At 47.5% G+C, this 27,382-nt stretch overlaps 1 protein-coding gene across 2 annotated transcripts in view; it reads right to left on the bottom strand.

Annotated features, from left to right (window-relative positions):
• LOC120403910 (complement receptor type 1-like) overlaps positions 1-27,382 on the bottom strand; it is a 55,304-nt gene that overhangs the window by 16,083 nt on the left and 11,839 nt on the right. Inside the window, exons 7-31 of one of the 2 annotated variants that reach the window (XM_039535860.1) lie at positions 26,811-26,987; positions 26,189-26,371; positions 25,287-25,469; positions 24,539-24,721; positions 23,104-23,295; positions 22,055-22,151; positions 20,839-20,924; positions 19,850-20,038; positions 18,231-18,413; positions 16,632-16,808; positions 15,851-16,033; positions 14,973-15,155; positions 14,010-14,186; positions 11,321-11,503; positions 10,490-10,672; positions 9,894-10,076; positions 8,284-8,460; positions 7,502-7,684; positions 6,649-6,831; positions 4,944-5,120; positions 4,162-4,344; positions 3,299-3,481; positions 2,545-2,727; positions 1,094-1,285; positions 752-848 (exon numbers count right to left, since the gene is read on the bottom strand). In XM_039535860.1, coding sequence (XP_039391794.1) covers positions 752-848; positions 1,094-1,285; positions 2,545-2,727; positions 3,299-3,481; positions 4,162-4,344; positions 4,944-5,120; positions 6,649-6,831; positions 7,502-7,684; positions 8,284-8,460; positions 9,894-10,076; positions 10,490-10,672; positions 11,321-11,503; positions 14,010-14,186; positions 14,973-15,155; positions 15,851-16,033; positions 16,632-16,808; positions 18,231-18,413; positions 19,850-20,038; positions 20,839-20,924; positions 22,055-22,151; positions 23,104-23,295; positions 24,539-24,721; positions 25,287-25,469; positions 26,189-26,371; positions 26,811-26,987 — 4,300 coding nt within the window. The remainder of the gene's footprint in view (positions 1-751; positions 849-1,093; positions 1,286-2,544; positions 2,728-3,298; positions 3,482-4,161; positions 4,345-4,943; positions 5,121-6,648; positions 6,832-7,501; positions 7,685-8,283; positions 8,461-9,893; positions 10,077-10,489; positions 10,673-11,320; positions 11,504-14,009; positions 14,187-14,972; positions 15,156-15,850; positions 16,034-16,631; positions 16,809-18,230; positions 18,414-19,849; positions 20,039-20,838; positions 20,925-22,054; positions 22,152-23,103; positions 23,296-24,538; positions 24,722-25,286; positions 25,470-26,188; positions 26,372-26,810; positions 26,988-27,382) is intronic. The other variant, XM_039535861.1, reaches the window with a different exon arrangement.

Genomic DNA, 27,382 nt, shown 5'->3' with positions numbered 1-27,382 from the left:
TTATGCCTGATCGAGAGGGGTTTTGTTTTTCTCATGATGGATAAGTTTTTGAGGGAGTGGGCCAGGGAGACCCAGCTGGGGTCTGGATAGCTTGAGATTCATAAACTAAGTCAATCATGACTGTTGTAACCCATGCAAGAGTAACATCCCACCCCAGCAGAGAGGTCCGAAGACAAAGACACTGTACAGCAAACCTCAGCTGAGCTGGCTCTGGAGTTCAGCAGCCAGCTGTTGTTACAGGCAGCGTCTGTGAAATGGGACTTTCTGCAGTTACAGGCACTTCCCTTTCGCCCCCACGCTCTACAAGGGCACAAGCCAGCACTACAGCTGCAGACCTTTGTTTCTCAGACCCCGAAGCACAGTCCCAGTCTTCAAATGGAGAGGGCAAGTGACCCCCTCTTCTGCCACTGTATCTCCAGCAGGTTTCTCTTGGAGACACCTCATCAGTCTGGCAGGTGGGCAGTTAGTCAGTGAAAACCCTTCCACCCAACTCCGTACAGGAAAACAGCCTTTTCCAAATATTCAGGAGAACTGTTCCCCTGTCAAAGCAGGGGTAAAATCCAAGAGATTCCAAGGTTTGCCCTGGTCACTTGGATCCTACTCACGGGAGACATCTGTGCTCCGCCAGCACCTTCAGGCAGTACGGAAGAGTAAACTGCTTTCAGGAGTTAAGGGAATACGAGGATATCCATTTGTGTTCCACCGCTGCAAGCTAAGCACAAGTAGTCAGCTCAGGCAGTCTGAAACTTACCCTTCTTCACAAGTGAAGTTGACGGTTGACCCAAAGAGGATATCTGTTATAATAACTCTGCCATTCTCTGGCTCTCCTGGATGACCACACGATTTCTCTGGTAGAGAACAAGGCAAAGATTAGGCTTCTCTCTTTCAATGCAACAATTATGCCAGGGATCTGTCCCTATTTAACACACTCCACAAAGAAGGCATTTAGAAGGTCCAGAATAACCACAGCTAGAGAACTTGACTAGTTACTATTAACTATTTAAAGGCACAATAGTTGTATCCACGCTGCAAAATATTATTGCCATTAAGACCTTTATTGAACGACAGAAACAAAATCCATGAAGATATTCACTTTTACAGAACTTGAGTGCTTCTGACCACATTCGATTTTGAAGGCATTTAATAGTGGGTGGCATCTGCGGCTGTCTGCTGTATCCAGGCCGGCAAGTATAGTTTATAGTCTTCCCAACAGGAAAGTAAGACTGATTTTTATATTCGCTCTTCAGCTCAGCAAAGCTTAACCTCGTTGGGACACCACAGCCATCTAGCAAGAAAGAAAACACACATGAGAAAAAAAACATATCTACTGTATTGGTATGTACCACATCTGGCACAGGTAGATAAAACAACAGTGTTACAAAGAAACAACTGCAGATCCACTTTATAAAGATTCTTCTAGGTGTTACACTAGGATTAAAGCTGAGGGAAAGGGAACCTTCAGACAACGGTGCTACTACAACAAAAATCCATAGCTGGAGACTAAATCTCAAATAACATACACACTAGGCCAAACTCAGTGCTGGCAGAATAACCTCTATTTCCTAATCAACTAAAACATATGCACCTCCCCTGTTTACCTCTGGTCCTAATATCCATCCTTGGGCTGCCATACTCCCAGGATGCTAAAATGTGCCAGTTTTCAGTAGTACCGTCAGCGAAAGTCTGAAGAATCACAATAGTTTCTTCTGGCCTTAAAGCATATGACTCTATTGGTGCAGCAATGCCAAACGGAATTAATATCCACATACGGCATCATCTATCAAAGGACCCAAGCCCTTCACAAACTTTGACACAACAGCTCATTGACTAAAGATACTTAAGTTCTCTCTTACTGTAATTTAGCAGCTGAGGCTATAGGACGAGCACACCACACCAATGGCAGACGTGGGAACATAAAAAAACACCCATCACGCTGCCTCCACCATGAGAACTGTCTTCTCATTCTATCTAGCAGTTTGTACACACTCAGAGTCGCACCCTGTGAGCTTTCAGAGTGTTCTGATGAATACACTCTCTGCCACTTCCTTCGTTTACATTTTCAAATTCAAATGTCCCATAAGGATATATTTGCATTTGTAAGAACAGCAGGTTTCTGGGTTCACACCATTAGTTAAACCACTGCAACATCTACGTGTGGACATGCCCTAAGAGTCTGCGAGGGAGTTTGTCTATAGAGTCATTTCTTTTGCAAAGCCTTTAACTTCATCTTCATTAGTATTTTTACACTATTCCATCTTCCTGCTGACACTTTTATAAATCCTTTCAACTGTAATCTTGTCCGGCAGAGCTCAGGGAGCTGTGATTTCCACTGGCATCAGTGCGCAAGTTCCACTGAAGTCAACTGAGCTTCTTGTGCTGGCAGTGATTATAGCCCTGTGTGTCTCCCTGGGAGAATCTATTCCCAGCTGTGAATTGTGTTACATTAGCTGGTGTGTCTGAACATTCTTTCTCTCATTTTAAATCCTGTTGGGTGACTGACACACCTACAGCCAAAGGGAAGAAGCCAACTGAAAATCCATTCACCTTCACATAGAGGAGAAGGGTGGCTCCAAGTTCCAGATGTGGTACAATAGATCGAAGCCTCTCCATGGAGGGCGTAGCCAGGTTCACAGCTGTAGTTCACGTATGTTCCACTAGGGAAAGCTGTCAATGGCTTGGCACTGTGCTTCCCATTGACAATGACTGGAGGTGGGGGACACAGCAATGCTAACGGGGGAAGAGGGGAAGAAGAATATTGCAGTAAAAATCTGAATGTTGTTCAAGAAAAGCTTAAAATAGGCTGGTCTGCAGGATGGGGGAAAGCCCAGGATGCATGAGTTATGTCACACCCTCCATTGCACCAGTGATGCAACACATCCAAAAAAGATAAATATCACCTGCCTAGATTCACCCTTCACCCACAAACTCAGATTTTCCCAATCTGCTACTTTTATGAGAAATCTCCCTTGACTGCCTTAAGAATCCAAAATAGAATTTGTTGAGAGGGAACGAGATCTGCTGAGTTGTGTGTCCATTCACACCTTTAGGACGCTCAGTGAGACAGTCCATTGCCAGATCTCTGGCTGTCAGGAGGGCAGGGCAGGATGCAGGGGATCAGCTATCACAGTGATGAGCACAGTCAAGAGATCGGGGGTGGACGGATATTTGTATGTTCCCCATTCACAGCTGAAAAGTGACCCCAGGATTCAAAAGAAATTTAATTTTTAGCCTCCCGGCACATCCCTACCAGATGTTGATCATCTCAGTTACCCAGCAGTCAGCCTAGATTCACACTTACCCCGTATGCAGGCTGGAACAGGAGGATCCCAGGTTCCTTCATCTCGGCACTGAATCTGACGGCTGCCATTCAGGGTGTAGCCAGGATCACATTCAAACCTAACCGTGTCCCTGGGTCTATAGACATGTCCATGTCTAGCTACTTTTCTTCCATTCTGGATTTCTGGGGCGATGCAGAGAACCTCTGAAATTGAAAAGGTGCAGAAGGCGTCAGCCTGCCCGGCAAGTGGGGCTGTTCAGTAGGCGCTTGGCACCTGTGCTCCGGACTGGCTGGGGAGAGTTGATGGTGCTGCTTTTAACCCCTAAATTGCAAACACTTTAGTGCTAGCCTGCCTAAAACCACATCCCACGGGTACCATGCTGCTCCTCTCGTGGAGAATAGAGGCCCCAGGTGGTTCCCTCTCAGTGATAGTGAGAGCAGGGCTGGCAGGAGAGCTCCTTGTGAGGGGCTCTCAGGTTGGCGCCTTGGTCTTCAACAGTGCTGGCCTGTTAGCCTTTGGGGGGGGAACACACTTTCCTCTTCACTCGGCGTGTAGCAAGGGTGGGGATAGCGTGTCTGTCTGTGAGCGTGAGGGGAGTGTGAGATTAGCGGATAGTGTTTCTCATTTATGACAAGGGTGTCCAGGGTTTCAGACAGGTGCAGCTTTTCAATATTTTATTAACGTGGTGTGTGTACGCTTAGGAGTGTGGAGTTTGCATACAGCACATTTATTTTCAAAAGCATTTATTTCACCCTGTCTCTAATTAAATAGAGCTTTAATTCCCTGCTATTAAATTTGTTGCACCGGTGACCTTGTCTTCTGAGTTAAATCCTGTGGTAGGAGCTTCTTCCTCTTAGTTCTAGGTAACAGAACATAAACGCACCTTCACACCGAGGAGGGGGAGGGCTCCATGTTCCAGATGCCGTACAATAAATAGATGCCTGCCCAGTAAGGGAGTAGCCGGGCTCACAGCTGTAATTTACAGACGTTCCAGTGATGAACACTGCCAAGTCCTGGCTGCTGGGCTTCCCGTTGGCGATGGCTGGAGGAGAGGGACACTGCAGCACTGCAGGGAGGGAAGAGAGTCTTAACTGAAGCAGAGCTCATACAGGCTGATCTCCAGAAGGGAAAATATCCACATGCTTGTGTTGAGTCATGCCCAATGCAACAGCAATGAGGCAAATGCACATCGGGGCTAAAGTTACCGACCTCCATCCAGTCACATCCCACCAAATACCTATAAAGCACGATGACTCAGTCATGCTTCTTGTAACCCTCAGACATTTTCCCAGCCGCCTTAGTAAGGGGCCAAGGGCTATTTCCACTGTATATTTTGTGTTTACATTGGAAATGCTGCCACTTTCGGACTATTTCTTGGTTGATAGGGGCCATCCATAAGTTTCCTTAACTTGGGTAGGGGGTTAAGTCGGCAAAGCTGACCAGGACTCAGTTCTGCAGGAATCTTTTTGGAGAGTGGAAAAGCCCAGATACTATGGAGTGGAGCAAGGGAAACACTGGGATAGCTACAGAGATAGTTGCATTTCCCTTTTCTGATCTCAGACTAATCCCACAGTCCTTTTGGCCTCCATACTCAGCCCTGCCCGATCTTACTCATCACAATGGGATCAAAGATAACCCAACCATCAAAGCCCTAGTCACACTTACTTCTTTCACAGACAGGGACAGGAGGATCCCATCTACCATCATCTTGGCACTGAGTCTCAGGGCTGCCGCTCAAGGTGTAACCAGGGTTGCATTCAAACACAACGATGTCTCTGGGTCTGTAGGGAGGCTGTACCCCATTTGTTCTGCCATTCTCCACTTCTGGGCTTATGCACATGGCTGAAAGGGAAAGCATAACAAACCCTTTAGACTCTAACACACATGTGGGATGGAATGGACTGAGCCATTTCCTTTGCTAAGTCTTTTACTATACTTCAATTTCATAACTATTTCTACACTCTGACATCCTCTTGTCACCTGTGTCAATTCTTTCAGCATGAACATTACCCAGCTGCACTCGCAGAACCATTCACCACTGATACAAGTGGATGCAATGCCACTGAAGTTAAAGTAGCTCCTCTTGCCAGCAGTGACTTTGGCCCATGTGTTACCCGGGGTTCTTTCAATCCAAAGCTCTTGGTAACTTTTACTCTGTGTGAGGAGGTGTCAGGAAATAAATCAGGGGAGACACGGCCGTCCGACCGATAGATGGCTGGCAGAAATAGGACAACACAAGAGTGCTTTCACTTAACGCTAAACTTTACTAGTCTCAAGCACTTGCACACGTCCACAACAAGATTAGTAAAACACCTCCAACCCTTGATAATTACCAAAACTGAGTGTGGCTTTCGAGCGACACAGCGGCAGCCCGTGTGCCAGTGGGGAACACGAGACGCATCCAGCGGGAGAGACCAGTCCCGAAGAGTCCCCCAACGAGTCCCACTATCTCAAGCTTTTTCCCCTTATTTATACGTTAGTAATAGAATGACATGTCTCTTAAAGAAACCTTGTTAAGTAAGCATTTCAGTGATCAAGCAGGAAGTTCCTTCTGATTATTGATTAACCAGGTGTAGGTTTTTCCAGAGTCTGCAGCCTTGAGACCCCAACAGACATTCCTGGGGCACATCCTGCTCTTCTAAAATGTATCAGCAACTTCAATACAATTCTTATCAGGAAGGATGCGGGGAAAAGCTGCCCTTTCTGTGGCACCCAAAACCCGCTCCCCTTCTGCCTTGGTCAAGCTGAGATTGCTGAATGGCCTATTTACAACTTGCTGACTAGCCCACCTTTAACAATAAGCCATAGTGGTTTTAGGCACTTTACTGGTTTGCCAAAGTCTCCCCGTACACGTGTGTCTCACTGGACGTTTAGTCGCTAGCCGTGGAATTTGCTGAAATGGTGGTGTGTCTCAAAGTTCTTGTGGTCTCAATTTAAATTCTCATGTGTGTCTGACATACCAAGCGAGGCAAAGGGAAGCAGCAAACAGAACAGAAATGCACCTTCACATTGAGCGTGGGGGTTGCACTAAGATCCAGATGCTGTACAATGAAGTGATGCCTCCCCAAAAAGAGAGTAGTCAGGGGGAGAGTTCTGCTGTATAGTGTTTCCATTTGCACCTTTAGGATGCTCAGTGAGACAGACCATTGCCAGATCTCTGGCTGTGAGGAGGGCAGGGCAGGAGATCAGCTATCACAGTGACAAGCATAGGCAAGAGATTAGGGGGTGGGTGGATATTTGTATGTTCCCCATTCACAGCTGAAAAGTGACCCCAGGATTCAAAGGATGTTTATTTTTTAGCCTCCAGGCACAACCCTACCAGATATTGATCATCTCAGTTACCCAGCGGTCAACCTAGATTCACACTTACCCTGTATGCAGACTGGAACAGGAGGATCCCAGGTTCCTTCATCTTGGCACTGAATATGACGACTGCCATTCAGGGTGTAGCCAGGATCACATTCAAACCTAACCATGTCCTTGGGTCTATAGACAGGTCCACGTCCAGCAACTTTTCTTCCATGCTGGATTTCTGGGGCGATGCAGAGAACCTCTGAAATTGAAAAGGTGCAGAAGGCGTCAGCATGAACTGGCAAGGGGTGCTGTTCAGTGGGCGCTTGGCACCTGTGCTCTGCACTGGCTCCCTACCAGTTTCTGGGAAGAGTTGATGGTGCTGCTTTTAACCTCTAAAATGCAAACACTTTAGTGCTAGCCTGCCTAATACCACATCCCACAGGTACCACACTGCTCCTCTCGTGGTGAAAAGAGGCCCCAGGTGGTTCCCTCTCAGTGACAGTGAGAGCAGGGCTGGTAGGAGAGCTCCTTGTGAGGGGCCCTCAGGTTGGCGCCTTGGTCTTAAATAGTACTGGCCTGTTGGCCTTTGTGGGACACACTTTCCTCTTCACACAGCGTGTAGCAAGCGTGGGGATAGCGTGTCTGTCTGGGAGCGTGAGGGGACTGTGGAGATTAGTTGATAGTGTTTCTAATTTATGTTAAGGGTGCCCAGGGTTTCAGTCTAATGTGGTGTGTATGTGTGCATAGGAGTGCAGAGTTTGCATACAGCACATTTATTTTCAAAAGCATTTATTTCACTCTCTCTCTAATTAAACGGAGCGTTAATTCCCTGCTATTAAATTTGTTGCACTGGTGACCTTGTCTTTTGAGTTAAATCCTGTGGTAGGAGCTTCCACCTCTTAGTTCTAGGTGACAGAACATAAACACACCTTCACACCGAGGAGGGGGAGGGCTCCACGTTCCGGATGCCGTACAATAAACAGATGCCTGCCCAGTAAGGGAGTAGCCGGGCTCACAGCTGTAATTTACAGACGTTCCACTGGTGAACACTGCCAAGTCCTGGCCGCTGGGCTTCCCATTGGTGATGGCTGGAGGAGAGGGACACCGCAGCACTGCAGGGAGGGAAAAGAGTCTTAACTGAAGTAGAGCTCATACAGGCTGATCTTCAGAAGGGAAAAGACCCACATGCTTGTGTTGAGTCATGCCCAACAAAACAGCAGTGAGGCAAATGCACATCAGGGGTAAAGTTACCGACCTTCAACCATTCACATCCCCCCAAATACCTATAAAGTATGATGACTCAGTCATGCTTCTTGTAAACCTGAGACATTTTCCCAGCCACCTTAGTAAGGGGCCCAGGGCTATTTCCACTGTGTATTTTGTGTTTACATTGGAAAATCTGCCACTTTCGGACTATTTCTTGTATGGTAGGGACCATCCATAAATTTCCTTAACTTGGGAGCGGGGTTAAGTTGGCAAAGCTGACCAGGACTCAGTTCTTTTGGGATCTTTTTCGAGAGTGGAAAAGCCCATATACTATGGAGAGGAGCATGGGAAACACTGGGATAGCCACAAAGATAGTTGCATTTCCCTTTTCAGATCTCAAACTAATCCCACAGTCCTTTTAGCCTCTAAACTCAGCCCTGCCAGATCTTGCTCATCACAATGGGATCAAAGATAACCCAACCATCAAAGCCCTAGTCACACTTACTTCTTTCACAGACAGGGACAGGAGGATCCCATCTACCATCATCTTGGCACTGAGTCTCAGGGCTCCCGCTCAAGGTGTAACCAGGGTTGCATTCAAACACAACGATGTCTCTGGGTCTGTAGGCAGGCTGTACCCCATTTGTCCTTCCATTCTCCACTTCTGGGCTCATGCACGTGGCTGAAAGGGAAAGCATAACAAACCCTTTAGACTCTACCGCACGTGTGGGATGGAATAGGCTGAGCCATTTCCTTTCATAAGTCTTTTACTGTACTTCAATTTCATAACTATTTCTACTCTCTGATGTCCTCTTGTCACCTGTGTCAATTCCTTCACCATGAACATTACCCAGCTGCACTAGCCGAATCATAATTCGTGGTATGAGTGGACGCAAAGCCACTGAAGTTAAAGGAGCTTCTTTTGCCAGCAGTGACTTTGGCCCGTGTGTTTCAATGGAAGTTTAATCCCCAGCTGTGGAATCTGCTGAACTGGTGGCTTGTCTCAAAGTTCTCATGGTGTCATTTTAAATCCTTGTGTGTGTCTGACACACCGAGTGAGGCAAAGGGAAGCCGCAAACAGAACTGAAACTCACCTTCACATTGAGGGAGGAGGCAGTTCCAATCTCCAGACACTGTACATTGAAGTGATGCCTCCCCAAAAAGGGAGGAGCCAGGATTACAATGGTAATTTACAGACACTCATCACTCAGAAAAAAAAAATCAGGCTCCTTTAAAGCATCTCAAGTTGGGCAACCAAAGTCTCTGGACAATTTAGGCTCAATATTCAGTGTGTTACATTGCAAGTACTTACTGCCTATAACTTTTTATGAATCTTTAACTCATTTGTAACAATCTCGTCCCCACCCCATTATAGAAAAGAGCTTGACTGAAAGACTTGTGTGAGGGAGAAAAAGAAAAAAAGGTTCCATGATTATTCCACATGCAGGAACTAGCGGGTCGCATTCCACCTCCAAAGGAAGAGTGAAAAGCATGTGTAGTTACTGGAAGAACTGCTCATAATTGATACAAATTTCAAGTTAATTGTGAAATTCAGCAGAGGAAGCAGAATTACCTGCAAAAGCTGCGGTGGACCAAGAAGTTATTGAATATCATCTTGTAAATCACTTCCAGTTCCCATTTCAAGATGGGACAGAAATGAGGATCCTGAGCAGAGGAAGATAAAAGTGCTCTGCTTTCACTTTTAAGTAGAGATAAGAAATATCCCTAAGGCAGACCCATGGCTCTTGCCAACTTGGGTCACTTCTCACAGCTGGTGCAGTTTGAGGAATCCTGACCCCCAACACATTGTGGGAAAGCACAAGGATTGCAGCAAACAGAAGGCACAGAGTTACTCACCTGGCATCCCCACTGCTCTCAGAGCCCTGCCAGCACTGCCCTCAACCTGGTTCATTTCTTATTTTCTAGGTCTGTTACTATCTATTCGGACTGTCCACCTCTCCCCTCAAACCGATCTGTCAAGTCTCTTGATCTGAGGTGAGCAGCAGGCAGAACAGATCCAGCCTGGATTAGTGGTTTAAGTGCTCAGAGTTGAGACAAAGTGGGGAACCCCTTTGTAGATACATAATACAAACAAATCAGAGTTCTGACACTTGCCTGGCTCACAGACCGGCAAGGGTGGATCCCACGTGTCATCAGCTTGGCACTGACTCAGACTGTGACCCTTCATGGTGTAACCGGGATTGCACTCAAAGGTAACACTGTCTTTATACGAATAGACATGTCTGTCACCAGATACTCTCCTTCCATTCTGGATTTGTGGGACTGGGCATCTAACCTCTGAAAAAGAAACACTTTAGCTGAAACAGGGCTGGAGAGGAAGAAAAATAAAATCGCTCCACCCTACGCAGCTCTCAAGCCATGTTTAGCCTTTTCCATGTAACTTGTTGCACTAGCCCAGGGGTTCTAAAACTTCATTACACCACGACTCCCTTTTGACAACAAAAATTACTACACGACCCCAGGACGTGGGAACCAAAGCCAAAGCATGAGCCCCAGTGCCCCGGGTGGGGGAGCCATAGCCCAAGAGCTTCAGCCCCAGGTAGGGGGATGTGACATGAGCCCAGCCACCCAGGGCTGAAACCCTCGGGCTTCGGCCCCGGGTGGTGGGACTCAGGCTTTGGCTTTAGCTCCAGGCAGAGGGTCTCGGACTTCGGCTTCCATCTCAGGAAACAGACTTGATTCACACTTACCCCGTATGCAGGCTGGAACAGGAGGATCCCAGGTTCCTTCATCTCGGCACTGAATATGACGACTGCCATTCAGGGTGTAGCCAGGATCACATTCAAACCTAACCGTGTCCCTGGGTCGATAGACAGGTCCACGTCCAGCTACTTTTCTTCCATGCTGGATTTCTGGGGCGATGCAGAGAACCTCTGAAATTGAAAAGGTGCAGAAGGCGTCAGCCTGCCCGGCAAGAGGGGCTGTTCAGTGGGCGCGTGGCACCTGTGCTCTGGACTGGCTGGGGAGAGTTGATGGTGTTGCTTTTAACCCCTAAATTACAAACACTTTAGTGGTAGCCTGCCTTAAACCACATCCCATGGGTACCATACTGCTCCTCTTGTGGAGAATAGAGGCCCCAGATGGTTCCCTCTCAGTGACAGAGAAAGCAGAGCTCCCTGTGTGGGGCTCTCAGTTTGGCGTCTTGCTCTTAAACAGTACTGGCCTGTTGGCCTTTGGGGGACACACTTTCTTCTTCATTTAGCATGTAGCAAGGGTGGGGACAGTGTGTCTGTCCGTGAGCGTGAAGGGAGCATGGAGATTAGTTGCTGGTGGTTCTAATTTATTTCAAGGGTGCCCAGGGTATCAGATAGGTGCAGCTTTTTAATATTTCCTTAAGGTGATGTGTGTACGCTTAGGAGTGCGGAGTTTGCACATAGCACATTTATTTCACCCTGTCTCTGTTTAAAGGGAGTGTTAATTCCCTGCTATTTAATTTGTGGCACTGGTGACATTGTCTTCTGAGTTAAATCCTGTGGTAGGAGCTTCTTCCTCTAGTTCTAGGTAACAGAACATAAATGCACCTTCACATCGAGGCGGGGGAGGTCTCCACGTTCCGGATGCCGAACAATAAATAGATGCCTGCCCAGTAAGGGAGTAGCCGGGCTCACAGCTGTAATTTACAGACGTTCCAGTGGTGAACACTGCCAAGTCCCGGCCGCTGGGCTTCCCGTTGGCGATGGCTGGAGGAGCGGGACACTGCAGCACTGCAGGGGGGGAAGAGAATCTTAACTGAAGCAGAGCTCATACAGGCTGATCTCCAGAAGGGAAAAGATCCACATGCTTGTGTTGAGTCGTGCCCAATGCAACAGCAGGGAGGTAAATGCACATCGGGGGTAATGTTACCGACCTCCATCCATTCACATTCTACCAAATACTTATAAAGCACGATGACTCAGTCATACTTCTTGTAACCCCCAGCCATTTTCCCAGATGCCTTAGTAAGGTCCAAGGGCTATTTTCCACTGTATATTTTGTGTTTACATTGGAAATACTGCCACTTTGGGACTATTTATTAGTTGGTAGGGGCCATCCATAAGTTCATTTATCTTGGGAGGGGGGTTAAGTGGGCAAAGCTGATCGGGACTCAGTTCTGCAGGGATCATTTGGAGAGTGGAAAAGCCCAGATACTATGAAGAGGAGCAAGGGAAACACTGGGATAGCTACAAAGATAGTTGCATTTCCCTTTTCAGATCTCAAACTAATCCCACAGTCCTTTTGGCCTCCATACTCAGCCCTTCCAGTATGGCCTCCCATACTCAACACAATGGGATCAAAGATAACCCACCATCAAAGCCTTAGCCTTTGTCTACACTGCGAGTTTAGGTAAAATTTAGGAGCGTTATATCAATTTAACCCTGCACCCGTCCACATGACGAAGCCGTTTTTTTCAACTTAAAGGGCTCTTAAAATCGATTTCTGTACTCCTTCCCTGACCAAGGGATTAGCACTGAAATCGACATCGCTGGGTCAAATTTGGGGTAGTGTGGATGCAATTTGATGGTATTGGTCTCCAGGAGCTATCCCAGAGTGCTCCATTGTGACCACTCCAGACAGCACTTTGAACTCAGATGCACTAGCCAGGTACACAGGAAAAGCCCTGGGAACTTTTGAATTTCATTTCCTGTTTGGCCAGCGTGGCGAATTCAGCAGCACAGGTGACCATGCAGTCCCCCCAGAATGTTTCTATGCTCCCCCTATCATCTCCATCCCTGAGGTTATCGCAGATTAGAAGGTGAAAAGAACGCACTTGCGATGACATGTTTTCCGAGCTCATGCAGTCCTCCCGCACAGATAGGGCACAGCATAATGCATGGAGACATACAGTGGCAGAGGCCAGGAAAGAATTGCTGTGTTGCTTAATGGCAAAAGTATCATGCCTCGCTAGCAATCCTGCCCAAGCCAGGTCGCTGTGTCATCCTTGGGCAGGGGCATGACCGCTTTGTGAGCAGGAAGCCCTTAGATATAGACATGGTAGCTTCTGTAACTAGAGAAAACATTCCTGTGCATTCAGCAAAGTCTGTGGCAAAAAAAGAGTAGCCCCGTAGTGTAGTGGTGATCACATTCACCTAACACACAAAACATCACCGGTTTGAAACCGGGCGGAAACAGATCACTGTTCCTTTTTCTGACTCCCCTCCTGCATTTTTAGTCTTAGAACAGACCACACTGTGAAATTTTACTTTGAATTATATCAGTTATGAATTAAATAATATGGAAGCTCTCTCTCAGTTATAGTCCCGGGTTCCTTACCCTTTCAGTTGCTCTGATAAATTAACATTTTTCTTAGGGGCGGGGGAAAATTTTCATGAAGCCTTTTATAGGGACTAAAGCTATCTAGGACTCTGAAATAATCTTAACGTGGCCCATAGAGTGCAATCCTTCCTTCTGGATTTGTCATTCCACGAGTTGAACTGCTCCTTAGCACCGACCAGGCTTCATGAGCCATGGGAGCAAGGGGCAGGCCGGGGTAGGTGTGACCGCGTGGGAATGCCGGCTGGGAGAGCAGCCTGAGGGAGAAGCCTCCAGCTCACACGATATTCCAGGCAGGGGCCAGGGCTGAATCTCCATGAGACGAAACTTAAAGAAGAGAATGACCTGGAGTCACTCCCATTCAGTGCTCTAAGAGGAGGATAACCATGTCTGTCCAGGCACCCCTCATTGACCTCACCAAGGTCTGCCAGCTGAGCAGGACCCCGGCAGTCAGGAGCCGGCGGACGGAGCCCCAGACCGGCAGCAGGCTGAGCTGCTCAGCCCGCTGCCGGTCTGGGGCTCTGTCCGCCAACCCGCTCAGCCCACTGCCTGCCTAGGGTTCCGATCATCCAGGCAGGCAGCGGGCTGAGTGGGTCCGGTGGACAGGTCCCCGGAAAAAAGGCATGAAACGATTGTCTTCTGTTGCTTTCATGGAGGTGGTGGGGGGCTGACGACATGTACCCAGAAACACCCGCGACAAAGTTTTTGCCCCATCAGGCGTTGGGAACTCAACCCATAACTTCAATGGCCGGTGGAGACTGAGGGAACTATGGAATAGCTACCCACAGTGCAATGCTCTGAAAGTCAACGTTAGCCTCGGTACTGTAGATGCACTCCGCCGAGTTAATGGTCTTAAGTGGGGACACACACAATTGACTGTATAAAATCGATTTCTAAAAAATCGACTTCTATAAATTTGAGCTAATTTCATAGTGTAGACATACCCTTAGTCACACTTACTTCTTTCACAGATAGGGACAGGAGGATCCCATCTACCATCATCTTGGCACTGAGTCTCTGGGCTGCCGCTCAAGGTGTAACCAGGGTTGCATTCGAACACAACGATGTCTCTGGGTCTGTAGGCAGGCTGTACCCCATTTGTTCTCCCATTCTCCACTTCTGGGCTTATGCATGTCACTGAAAGGGAAAGCATAACAAACCCTTTAGACGCTAATGCACATGTAGGATGGAATGGACTGAGCCATTTCCTTTGCTAAGTCTTTTGCTGTACTTCAATTTCATAACTATTTCTACACTCTGACGTCCTCTTGTCATCTGTATCAGTTCTTTCAGCATGAACATTACCCGGCTGCACTCACAGAACCATTCACCACTGGTACAAGTGGCTGCAATACCACTGAAGTTAAAGGAGCTCCTCTTGCCAGCAGTGACTTTGTCCTGTGTGTCTTGCTAGAAATTTAGTCCCCAGCTGTGAAATTTGCTGAAATGGTGGCTCGTCTCAAAGTTCTCATGATCTCCATTTAAATCATCATGTGTATCTGACACAGCGAGTGAGGCAAAGGGAAGCAGCAAACAGAACAGAAACACACCTTCACATTGAGGGTGGGGGTTGCGCTAAGCTCCAGATGCTGTACAATGAAGTGATGCCTCCCCCAAAAGGGAGTAGTTGGGGGAGAGTTCTGCTGATTTGTGTTTCCATTCACACCTTCAGGACACTCAGTGAGATAGTCCATTGCCAGATCTCTGTCTCTAAGTAGGGCAGGGCAGGATGCAGGGGATCAGCTATCACAGTGATGAACACAGTCTAGAGATCAGGGGTGGGTGGATATTTGTATGTTCCCCATTCACAGCTGAAAAGTGACCCCAGGATTCAAAGGAAGTTTATTTTTTAGCCTCCAGGCACAACCCAACCAGATGTTGATCATCTCAGTTACCCTGCAGTCAACCCTGATTCACACTGACCCTGTATGCAGGCTGGAACAGGAGGATCCCAGGTTCCGTCATCTCGACACTGAATCTGACGGCTGCCAATCAGGGTGTAGCCAGGATCACATTCAAACCTAACCGTGTCCCTGGGTCTATAGACAGGTCCACGTCCAGCTACTTCTCTTCCATGCTGGATTTCTGGGGCGATGCAGAGAACCTCTGAAATTGAAAAGGTGCAGAAGGAGTCACAATGCACCAGCAAGGGGTGCTGTTCAGTGGGTGCTTGGCACCTGTGCTCTGCACTGGCTCCCTACCAGTTTCTGGGGAGAGTTGATCGTGTTGCTTTTAACCTCTAACATGCAAACGCTTTAGTGCTAGCCTGCCTAATACCACATCCCACAGGTACCACACTGCTCCTCTCATGGTGAATAGAGGCCCCAGGTGGTTCCCTCTCAGTGAGAGAGAGAGAGCAGAGCTGGTGGGAGAGCTCCCTGTGAGGGGCCCTCAGTTTGGCACCTTGGTCTTAAACAGTACTGGCCTGTTAGCCTTTGGGGGACACACTTTCCTCTTCACACAGCATGTAGCAAGGATGGGGATAGCGTGTCTGTCTTTGAGTGTGAGGGGAGTCCGAGATTAGTTGATGGTGTTTCTAATTTATGTCAAGGGTGCCCAGGGTATCAGACAAGTGCAGCTTTTCAATATTTCACTAACATGGTGTGTGTGTGTACATAGGAGTGCAGAGTTTGCATACAGCACATTTATTTTCAAAAGCATTTATTTCACCCTGTCTCTAATTAAATGGAGCTTAAATTCCCTGCTATTAAATTTGTTGCACTGGTGACCTTGTCTTTTGAGTTAAATCCTGTGGTAGGAGCTTCTTCCTCTTAGTTCTAGGTGACAGAACATAAACGCACCTTCACACCGAGGCGGGGGAGGGCTCCATGTTCCAGATGCCGTACAATAAATAGATGCCTGCCCAGTAAGGGAGTAGCCGGGCTCACAGCTGTAATTTACAGACGTTCCACTGGTGAACACTGCCAAGTCCCGGCTGCTGGGCTTCCCGTTGGCGATGGCTGGAGGAGCGGGACACTGCAGCACTGCAGGGGGGGAAGAGAATCTTAACTGAAGCAGAGCTCATACAGGCTGATCTCCAGAAGGGAAAAGATCCACATGCTTGTGTTGAGTCGTGCCCCAACGCAACAGCAGTGAGGCAAATGCACATCAAGGGTAAAGTTACCGACCTTCAACCATTCATATCCCCCAAATACCTATAAAACACAATGACTCAGTCGTGCTTCTTGTAACCCTCAGACATTTCCCCAGCCGCCTTAGTAAGGGGCCAAGGGTTATTTCCACTGTGTATTTTGTGTTTACATTGGAAATGCTGCCACTTTAGGACTATTTATTAGTTGGTAGGGGCGATCCATAAGTTCCCTTATCTTGGGAGGGGGGTTAAGTGGGCAAAGCTGACCAGGACTCAGTTCTTCAGGGATCTTTTTGGAGAGTGGAAAAGTCCAGATACTACGGAGTGGAGCAAGGGAAACACTGGGATAACTACAGAGATGTTTGCATTTTCTTTTTCAGATCTCAAACTAATCCTAAATTCCTTTTGGCCTCCACACTCAGCCCTGCCAAATCTTGCTCATCACAACAGAATCAAAGATAACCCACCATCAAAGCCCTAGTCACACTTACTTCTTTCACAGACAGGGACAGGAGGATCCCATCTACCATCATCTTGGCATTGAGTCTCTGGGCTGCCACTCAAGGTGTAACCAGGGTCGCATTCAAACACAACAATGTCTCTGGGTCTGTAGGTAGGCTGTACCCCATTTGTTCTGCCATTCTCCACTTCTGGGCTTATGCACGTGGCTGAAAGGGAAAGCATAACAAACGCTTTAGACTAACGCATGTGTGAGATGGAATGGACTGAGCCATTTCCTTTCATAAGTCTTTCACAGTGCTTCAATTTCATAACAATTTATACAATGTGACGCCCTCTTGTCACTTTTATCAGTTCTTTCAGCAAGAACATTACCCAGCTGCAATCGCAGAACCATTCACCACTGGTACAAGTGGACACAAAGCCACTGAAGTTAAAGGAGCTTCTCTTGCCAGCAGTGACTTTGGCCCGTGTGTCTCGCTCGAAGTTTAGTCCTCAGTCTCGGAATTTACTGAACTGGTGGCTTGTCTCAAAGTTCTCATGGTCTCAATTTAAATCCTCGTGTGTATCTGACTCACAGAGTGAGGCAAAGGGAAGCCGCAAACAGAAGAGAAACGCACCTTCACATTGAAGTAGGAGGCAGTTCCAAGCTCCAGAAACTGTAGAATGAAGTGATGCCTCCCAAAAAAGGGAGAAGCCAGGATCACAATGATAATTTACAGACACTCATCACTCAGAAAAAAAAATCAGGCTCCTTTAAAGCATCTCAAGTTGGACAACCAAAAATCACTGGACAATTTAGGCTCACTATTCAGTGTGTTACATTGCAAGTACTTACTGCCTATTGCTTTTTATGAATCTTTAACTCATATGTAACAATCTCGTCGCCACCCCATTATAGAAAAGAGCTTGACTGAAAGACTTGTGTGAGAGAGAAAAAGAAAAAATGGTTCCATGACTATTCAGCATGCAGGAACTAGAGGGTCACATTCCACCTCCAAAGGAAGAGTGAAAAGCGTGTGTAGTTACTGGAAGGACTGCTCATAATTGATACGAATTGTGAAATTCAGCTGAGGAAGCAGAAGTTCCTGCAAAAGCTGCGGTGGACCAAGAAGTTATTGAATATCATCTTCTAAACCACTTCCAGTTCCCATTTCAAGATGGGACAGACACAAGGATCCTGAGCAGAGGAAGATAAAAGTGCCCTGCTTTCACCTTTAAGTAGGGTTAAAGAAATTCGTCCTCAGGCAGACCCATGGTTCTTGCCCCCCTGTGTCACTTCTTGCAGCTGGTGCAGTTTGAGGAATCCTGACCCTCAACGCATTGTGGGAAAGCACAAGGATTGTAGAAAACAAAAAGGATAAAGTTACTCACCTGGCATCCCCACTGCTCTCAGAGCCCTGCCAACACTGCCCCAAACCTGGTTCATTTCTTATCCTCTAGGTCTGTTCCTAATAATTGGGACTGTCCACTTCTCCCATCAAACCAGTCTGTAAAGTCTCTTGATTTGAGGTAAGCATCAGGCAGGACAGATCCAGACTGGGATAGTGTTGGAGGAGCTCACAGATCAGACAGAAAGGAAACCTGTTTCTAGATACATAATACGAACAAATCAGAGTTTTGACACTTGCCTGGCTCACAGACTGGCAAAGGTGGATCCCACGTGTCATCAGTTTGGCACTCACTCAGCCTGTGACCCTTCATGGTGTAGCCGGGATCACACTCAAAGGTAACACTGTCTTTATATGAATAGACCTGTCTGTCACCAGATACTCTCCTTCCATTCTGGATTTGTGGGACTGGGCATCTAACCTCTGAAAAAGAAACGCTTTAGCTGAAACAGGGCCAGAGAAGAAGAAAAAAATGCCTGCAGCCTATGCAGCTCTCAAGCCTTTTTTACACTTCCGTAATTGTTGCACTAGCCCAGGGGTTCTCAAACTTCCTTACACCAGGACCCCCTTCTGACAACAAAAACTACTACACGACCTGGGAGGGGGAACAAAGTCTGAGCCTGCCCAATCCCTGCCATCCCAGACAGGGGGACCAAAGGCAAAGCATGAACCCCAGCGCCCCAGGCTGGGGAGCCATAGCCCAAGAGCTTCAGCCCCAGGTAGGTGGCCTGTGACCTGAGTCCAGCCACCCAGGGCTGAAACCTCGGGCAGTGGGACTCAGACTTTGACTTCGGCCCCAGGCAGAGGGGCTCGGGCTTCAGCTTCAATCTCAGGCACTAGCCTATATTATTCCTACTTGAAAATACAGACCGTTGTGGGAAATGTGGAGGGCCACCCTGAGAGGAGGAGATGGAGATACACTGGTAACAGCGTAGGTTCCTTCATAGCAACTTTGCAAGAGTTCTCTCCTCAAGGTGTGACCAGGGTACCAATCTCCAAGTGATGGGCGCACCCCCAGGGTAAAGTCAAGGAGCTCAGTCCTACAAGGAACCAAGGGGCCTTCACACCCGCTGACATCAGACATTGAGGGAGCTCAGCAATCTGCACAGTCAAGTCCGAGATGCTTCAGGAACCTGGTGGTCCCAGCAATGTACCCTCTCTTCATTACCATTAGAAGTGCCAGCGTCTTTCAGCCTGCCCACCAAACTCCTTCAAATATAAAATTCTACAAATCTGGTTTATATTTATCCCAAGTGCACTAGTAATAAGAGGTCAAGTGTTTGGGACTAACACAGCTTTACTCTACCCCATTATCCACTGCACCAGCAAGCCTGTGTCCTTCACTCACAGGGGGGTCGACTTTGCATCCACTCTGATGGAACTACTACTAAACACTATGCAAGTTCCACAGACAGACATCTCGCAGGATTAAGTCTTCTTTTTAAGGAAGATTTTTCTGATGTGCATTCAGTGGTCCCTTCAAATGCCAAGAACAGAAATCCCCATACTAATGGGAAATAGAGTGCTACCATAACAGCCCCCACTTTTATTCCCCTGTGGCTAGGATCAAAGGTCTTTAACAGCCTTAATAGAAGTTGTGACCCTACATGGGCTGAAAACAGAGCTCCTTTATGGGTGCATCGTGGCACCAGTTTCCATCTCAAATCTTTAGCTCTGCTCCAGAGCTATTCAGTCTCTAACATGAATCCTAGAAAATCTCGTGGAGATGTTGCCATGGGCAGGCACACTAAGTGCAGGAATTTAACTGGAGTCTCACTTTTGTGGGTTTGTCTGAACCTGGACTTTCTATACATGGAACAGCAGAGCAGGGAGGGGTTTTTCACCTACACAAACCCTACCTCCACAACGAGGGGGACGCGCATTCCACACTCCGTTTTGCCCGTCCTCAGTTGTGCAGTGAATAGAGGCCTCACCAGTGAGTGGGTAACCACTGTTACATTTGTAAGTTACAGCTGACCCATAAAAGAAGTTTTTCATTAACGTGCGTCTTCCATTGGGGATGTCTGGAGGCGGAAGACACGGAATACCTGGAGAGACACAGGAGAGTGTATTTTAGAATCAATACTGGTAGAGAAGCAGCTCCAGTTACTTGATCTGATAAAGAAATTTAGGAGCCCTAGCTATGAAACCACTAGAATGAGCAAGGCCGACAGGTAATGCACCATGGGTAATTATACCCCATTCTCTTGAGCACTGATGGTCTGCAAACCGCAAAAGTGACTTACTAGGATAACATCTGAATGGTCTACACCTTCCTTCATATGGACTGTTTTAAGATCATCCCGTTGCATATCTATCAGGTGTTGAAAAACACATGATTTTCCTGTTGCACCATAAGGTGGTGAGCACGCCAGGGCATGTGAATGCCTTAAAGCACAGGTAATGAACTCCATCTCTGGCTTTGGATTAATATAAGTGGGTATCAGGTAAACCTGTTACGCTACTTGGAAATCCAGAAGGGCCAATAACTACCTTGGTGGGGGCATTTTATCAAGTTGAATGCCTTTGGCAGTTACTCAGTTATCAAAGAAAGACCAAATGCTGATTGCCAGGAACTTAAACACATTTCTCTCTTAGGTATAACCCCCTTTCAATATGGTCTCCTTCTTAAGATACTGGCATTGGACTCAGGAGACCTGGGTTTAATTTTTGGCTTTCTCACTGACTGACTCCCTAAACGATATATCACGTAACCACTCTGTGCCTCAAGTGAGACTTTCCAGGGCAGGGATCATAATTCTTCCATATCTGTTTATTCACATTTGTGAGATATTCAGAGGAGGGGGGGGCACCTAAGCACCTCAACAGACAGCTGTGACCTACTTACGCTCACAAATGGGAACTTCACCACTCCATGCAACACGCGTGCCATAAATCTCACATCGTCTGTAAGGCTGTCCAATCAACCGGTGCCTGGAGTTAGGCAGAGGGGGTTATCAGTTGTTACCTATTTCTTTGGTGTTTGAGCTTTACTGTGAAGCTCAGTTCTTCTGGGAAGCTCTTCTCCCCAGCCACAGCGGGTGGGGACCAACACCACAGACTTCTGAGTGACCATCACAGGAGAAACACTCCTTGCCAGAGCCGAACTCCCCAGCCCCTTGTAGAATTAATCTCTGGTACAGAAGCCTACGTAGGACCAATGAGCTACTATTCTTTGAGCCAGGGGATCCAAATCTCCTTCTTGTGTCCTCAAGTCCTCCTCACCACATCAGCTGGATCATTCTGAACCACAAGCCACAGGCAAACTAGTAACAGCATTACAGCAGTTTCCCCTGGCACTTTCAGGCAGGTTGCCAAGAGGGGTTTTGATTTTCTCATGATGGATGAGATACATTTCTGTGGGTGTGGGCCAGGCAGACCCAGCTGGGGCCTGGATAGCTTGAGATTCCCTTTCGCCCACACATATGACACACTCTACAAGGACACAAGCCAGCACTACAGCTGCAGACCCTTGTTTCTCAGACCCCTGTAGCACAGTCCTAGTCGTCAAATGGAGAGGGCAAGTGACCCCCTCTTCTGCCACCGTATCCCCAGGGCTCTCACTCAGGCACCTTCCCCAGCAGGATTTCCCTTGGAGACACCTCATCAGTCTGGCAGGTGGGCAGTTAGTCAGTGAAAACCCTTCCGCCCAACTCCGTACAGGAAAACAGCCTTTTCCAAATATTCAGAAGAAGAACTGTTCTCCCGTCAAAGTAGGGGTAAAATCCAAGAGATTCCAAGGTTTTCCCTGGTCACTTGGCTCCTACTCTCCACAGGAGACATCTGTGCTCACCCAGCACCTGCAGGCAGAGCATTCAGCTGGCCAAATTGTAACTAAAGTTTGTACAATAAATGGCAGAGCATGAATGAAGAAAACAGGGAGACTTATGCCAATCCATCTTTCCCTGCATATAAAAATGATATTGATTGAGCCAAGAAGATGGAGTGGTTTAGTATGGAAGAGTAAACTGCTTTCAGGAGTTGGGGGAATATGAGGATATCCATTTATGTTGCACAGCTCCATGCTAGGCACAAGTAGTCAGCTCAGGCAATCTGAAACTTACCCTTCTTCACACGTGAAGTTGACGGTTGACCCAACGAGGATATCTGTTACAATAACTCTGCCATTCTCTGGCTCTCCTGGATGACCACATGATTTCTCTGGTAGAGAAGAAGACTAGGATTAGGCTTCTCTCTTTCAATGCAACAATTATCCCAGGGATCTGTCCCTATTTAACACACTCCACAAAGAAGGCATTTAGAAGGTCCAGAATAGCCACAGCTAGAGAACTTGACTAGTTACTATTAACTACACCTCTACCCCGATATAACATGACCTGATACAGGGCCGGCGCAACCATTTAGGGGACCTAGGCGGTCGCCTAGGGTGCTGGGATTTGGGGGGCGCCATTTTCTTCGGCAGCAACCGCAGCGGCCGGATCTTCGGTCACCCCGGTTGCCACCGGTATTTAGGTGGAGGGATCTGGGGCAGGGGAGCGCGGGGAGGGCCGCCTGCAGCAAGTCGGGGGGGGGGGTGGCACGCAGGGGAACTCCTCGCCCCAGGTCACCCCTGCCCTGCCTCCTCCCCAAGCACGCCGTGGCTGCTTCACTTCTCCCGCCTCCCAGGCTTGCGGCGCCAATCAGCTTAGGCGCCACAAGCCTGGGAGGCAGGAGAAGTGAAACAGCGACGGCTGCTCGGGGTGCTTGTGCGCAGAGCAGGGGTGAGCTGGGGCAGAGGGGGCGCCTCAGGGCAGAGGGGGGGAGCAGCCATGGGGGAAGGGCGCCTCAGGGCAGGGGCTCGGGCCGGGGGGCGGGCACAAAGTGGAAGTTTTACCTAGGGTGCGAAACAGCCTTGCACCAACCCTGACCTGATATAACACAAATTTGGATATAACACGGTAAAGCAGTGCTCCGGGGGGGTGGGGCTGCGCACTCTGGCGGATCAAAGCAAGTTCGATATAATGCAGTTTCACCTATAAAGCAGTAAGATTTTTTGGCTCCCAAGGACAGCATTATATCGAGGTAGAGGTATATTTAAGGACATGTTACATTTTGCATAGTGCCCCTAAGACCTTTATTGAACAATAGAAACAAAACCCATGAAGATATTCACTTTTACAGAACTCAAAGGCTTCTGACCACGTTCGATTTTCAAGGCATGTAAGAGTGGATTGCATCCGCGGGTGTCTACTGTATCCAGGGCGGCAAGTATAGTTTATAGTCTTCCCAACAGGAAAGGAAGACTGATTTTTATACTCGCTCTTCAGCTCAGCAAAGCTTAACCTTGTTGGGACACCACAGCCCTCTAGGAAGAAAGGAAATACAAATGAGAAAAAAGAACCATAGCTACTGTGCTGGTATGTACCACATCAGGGGCAGGTTGATAAAACAACAGTGTTACAAAGAAACAACCGCGGATCTGCTTTACAAATATTCTTCCAGGTGTTACACTAGGATTAAAGCTGAGGGAAAGAGAACCTTCAGACAAAGGTGCTCATACAACAAAATCCACAGCTGGAGGCTAAACCCAAAAATACACACAGGGCCAAACTCAGTGCTGGCAGAATAACCTCTATTTCCTAATCAACTAAAACAACATATGCACCTGCCCTGTTTACCTTTGGTCTTAATATCCATCCTTGGGCTGCCATACTCCCAGGATGCTAAAATGGGCCAGTTTTCAGTAGTATTGTCAGCAAAAGACTAAAGAATCACAATAATTGCTTCTGGCTTTCAAACATATGACTCTATAAGTTCAGCAATGCCCAACAGAATTAATATCCACAAACAGCATCATCTATCAAAGGACCCAAGCCCTTCACAATCTTTGATACAACAGCCCATTGACTCAAGATACTTAAGTTATCTCTTACTGTAATTTAGCAGCTGAGGCTATAGGACGAGCACACCACACCAATGGCAGACATGGGAATATAAATAATCACTCCTCACACTGCCTCAATCATGAGCGCTGTCTTCTCATTGTATCTAGCAGTTTGTACACACCCAGAGTACCACCCTGTGAATTTTCAGATTGTTCTGAGAAACGCATTCAGTGCCACTTCCTTCATTTACATTTTCAAATTCAATTGTCTCATAAGGATATATTTGCCTTTGTAAGAAAAGCAAATTTCTGGGTTCACATCATCAGTTAAACCACTGCAACATCTATGTGTGGACATGCCCTAAGAATCTGTGAGGGAGTTTGTCTATAGAGTCATTTCAATTTTCATTAATATTTCTACACTATTCCATCTTCCTGCTGACACTTTTATAAATCCTTTCAACTGTAATCTTGTCCGGCAGTGCTCAGAGAGCACTGTTCCACTGTTCCATCGGCAACAGTGAGCAAGTTCCACTGAAGTCAACTGAGCTTCTTGTGCAAGCAGATTATAGCCCTGTGTGTCTCCCTGGGGGAATCTATTCCCAGCTGTGAATTTTGTTACGTTAGAATGTTCAGACACACCAGCTTTCTCCCATTTAAAATCCTGTTGGGTGACTGACACACCTACAGCCAAAGGGAAGAAGCCAACTGAAAATCCATTCACCTTCACATAGAGGAGAAGGGTGGCTCCACGTTCCAGATGTGGTACAATAGATCGAAGCCTCTCCACGGAGGGCGTAGTCGGGTTCACAGCTGTAGTTCACGTATGTTCCACTGGGGAAAGCTGTCAATGGCTTGGCACTGTGCTTCCCATTGACAATGACTGGAGGTGGGGGACACGGCAACGCTAACGGGGGAGAGGGGAAGAAGAATATTTCAGTGAAAATCTGAATCCTGTTCAAGAGGAGCTTAAAATAGGCTGGTCTGCAGGATGGGGGAAAGCCCAGGATACATGTGTTATGTCAAACCCTCCATTGTACCAGTGATGCAACACATCCAAAAGAGATTAAATATCAACTACCTAGATTCCCCTTCACGCACAAATTCAGATTTTCCCAGTCTGCTACTTTTCTGTTCCTACAAATCTCCCTTGACTCCCTTAAGAATCCAAAATAGAATTTGTTCAGAGAGGGATGAGTTTTGTTGATTTGTGTTTCCATTCACACCTTTAGGACTCTCAGTGAGACAGACTATTGCCAGATCTCTGTCTGTCAGGAGGGCAGGGCATCAACTATCACAGTAACAAGCACAGTCAAGAGATAAGGGGGTAGGTGGATATTTGTATTTTCCCCATTCACAGCTGAAAAGTGACCCCAAGATTCAAAGGAAGTTTATTTTTTAGCCTCCAGGCACAACCCTACCAGATGTTGATCATCTCAGTTACCCTGCAGGCAACCTTGATTCACACTGACCCTGTATGCAGGCTGGAACAGGAGGATCCCAGGTTCTATCATCTCGGCACTGAATATGACGGCTGCCATTCAGGGTGTAGCCAGGATCACATTCAAACCTAACCGTGTCCCTGGGTCTATAGACAGGTCCATGTCCAGCTACTTTTCTTCCATTCTGGATTTCTGGGGTGATGCAGAGAACCTCTGAAATTGAAAAGGTGCAGATGGTGTCAGTTTGGCCGGCAAGCAGTGCTGACCAGTGTATCTTTGGTACCTGTGCTCTGAACCGGCTCCCTACCAGTTTCTGGGGGAGAGTGTATGGTGTTGCTTTTAACGTCTCAAGTGCAAACAGTATATTGCTTAAAACCACATCCCCCAGGTTCTGTATTGCTCCTCTTGTGGTGAACAAAGGCCCCACATGGATCCATCTCAGTGACAGAGAGCAGGGCTGGTGGGAGAGCTCCTTGTGAGGGGCCTCACTTTGGAGTCTACTCCTTGCACTTGTTCTAAAACAGTACAGGCCTGTTGGCCTTTGGGGGACCCAATGCAAATCTTTTCTGTTGACTGAGCGTGCAGCAAGGGTAGGGATTGGGGGCAGAGGTTTGTGTGTCTGTCTGTGTGTGAGGGGAGCATGGATATTAGTTTCCAGTTTTTGTGATTCATGTCAAGTGTGCTTAGGGTTTCAGACAGATGCTTTTTCCCCAATATTTCCCTAATGGATGTATATCTGTGCACGTGCACACAGGAGTGCAGAGTGTGCATACAGTGCCTTTATTTTCAAAAGCATTTTTTTCACCATGTGTCTAAATGGAGCTTAAATTCTCTGCTATTAATTCTGTTGCACTGGTGAGATTGTCTTTCGTGTTAAATCCTGTGGTAGGAGCTTCTTCCTCTTAGTTCTAGGTAACAGAACATAAACGCACCTTCACATTGAGGTGGGGGAGGGCTCCACGTTGCGGATGCCGTACAATAAATAGATGCCTGCCCAGTAAGGGAGTAGCCGGGCTCACAGCTGTAATTTACAGATGTTCCAGTGGTGAACACTGCCGAGGCCTGGATGCTGGGCTTCCCGTTGGCGATGGCTGGAGGAGAGGGACACTGCAGCACTGCAGGGAGGAAAGAGAATCTTAACTGAATCAAAGCTCATGCTGGCTAATCTATAGAAGGGAAAAGACCCTCATGTGCATATTGAATCATGCCCAACACAAGAGCAGTGAGGCTAACACACCCCTGGGGTAAAGTGACCCACCGCAATTCCTTCCACCTCATTCACAGCCCCCAAATACCTGTAAAGCATGATGACACCATCATGCTTCTTGACACCCACAGACATGTTCCCTGCCATCTCAGTAAGGCTTCAAGGGCTATTTCCGCTGTATATTTTGTGTGTACTTTGGCAATGCTGCCACTTTGGGACCATTCATTAGTTGGATGGTTGTTTAGGTGGGGCCTTCTCTAAGTTCCGTTACTTTGGGAGGGGGGTTAAATGGGCAAACCTGGCCAGGACTCAGTTCTGGCTTTGATGGTGGGTTTAGTCACACTTACTTCTTTCACAGACAGGGACAGGAGGATCCCATCTACCATCATCTTGACACCGAGTCTCGGGGCTGCCGCTCAAGGTGAAACCGGGGTCACATTCGAACACAACGAGGTCTCTGGGTCTGTAGGCAGGCTGTACCCCATTTGTTCTGCCATTCTCCACTTCTGGGCTTATGCATGTCACTGAAAGGGAAAGCATAACAATCCCTTTAGACTTTAAGGCACGTGTGGGATGGAATGGGCAGTTTACCCACTGAGCCATTTCCTTTGACAAGCTTTTACTTCAATTTCATAAGTATTTCTACACTCTGATGTCCTCTTGTCACCTGTGTCAGTTCTTTCAGCATGAACCATACACCACTGGTACAAGAGGATGCAATTCCACTGAAGTTAAAGAAGCTTCTTGCCAGCAGTGACTTTGGCCAGTGTCTCTCACTGGAAGTTTAATCCCCAGATGGGGAATTTGCTGAATTCGTGGCTTATATCAAAGTTCTTGTGGTCTCAATTTAAATCCTTTTGCATGTCTGACGCACCGAGCGAGGCAAGGGGAAGCCGCAAACAAAACAGAAACGCACCTT

The sequence above is a fragment of the Mauremys reevesii genome, linkage group 4 (genome assembly GCF_016161935.1).
Source record: "Mauremys reevesii isolate NIE-2019 linkage group 4, ASM1616193v1, whole genome shotgun sequence".
NCBI lineage: Eukaryota > Metazoa > Chordata > Testudines > Geoemydidae > Mauremys > Mauremys reevesii.
Note: the sequence above shows the minus strand (reverse complement) of the source record. Positions and strands in the feature narration are given on the sequence as shown.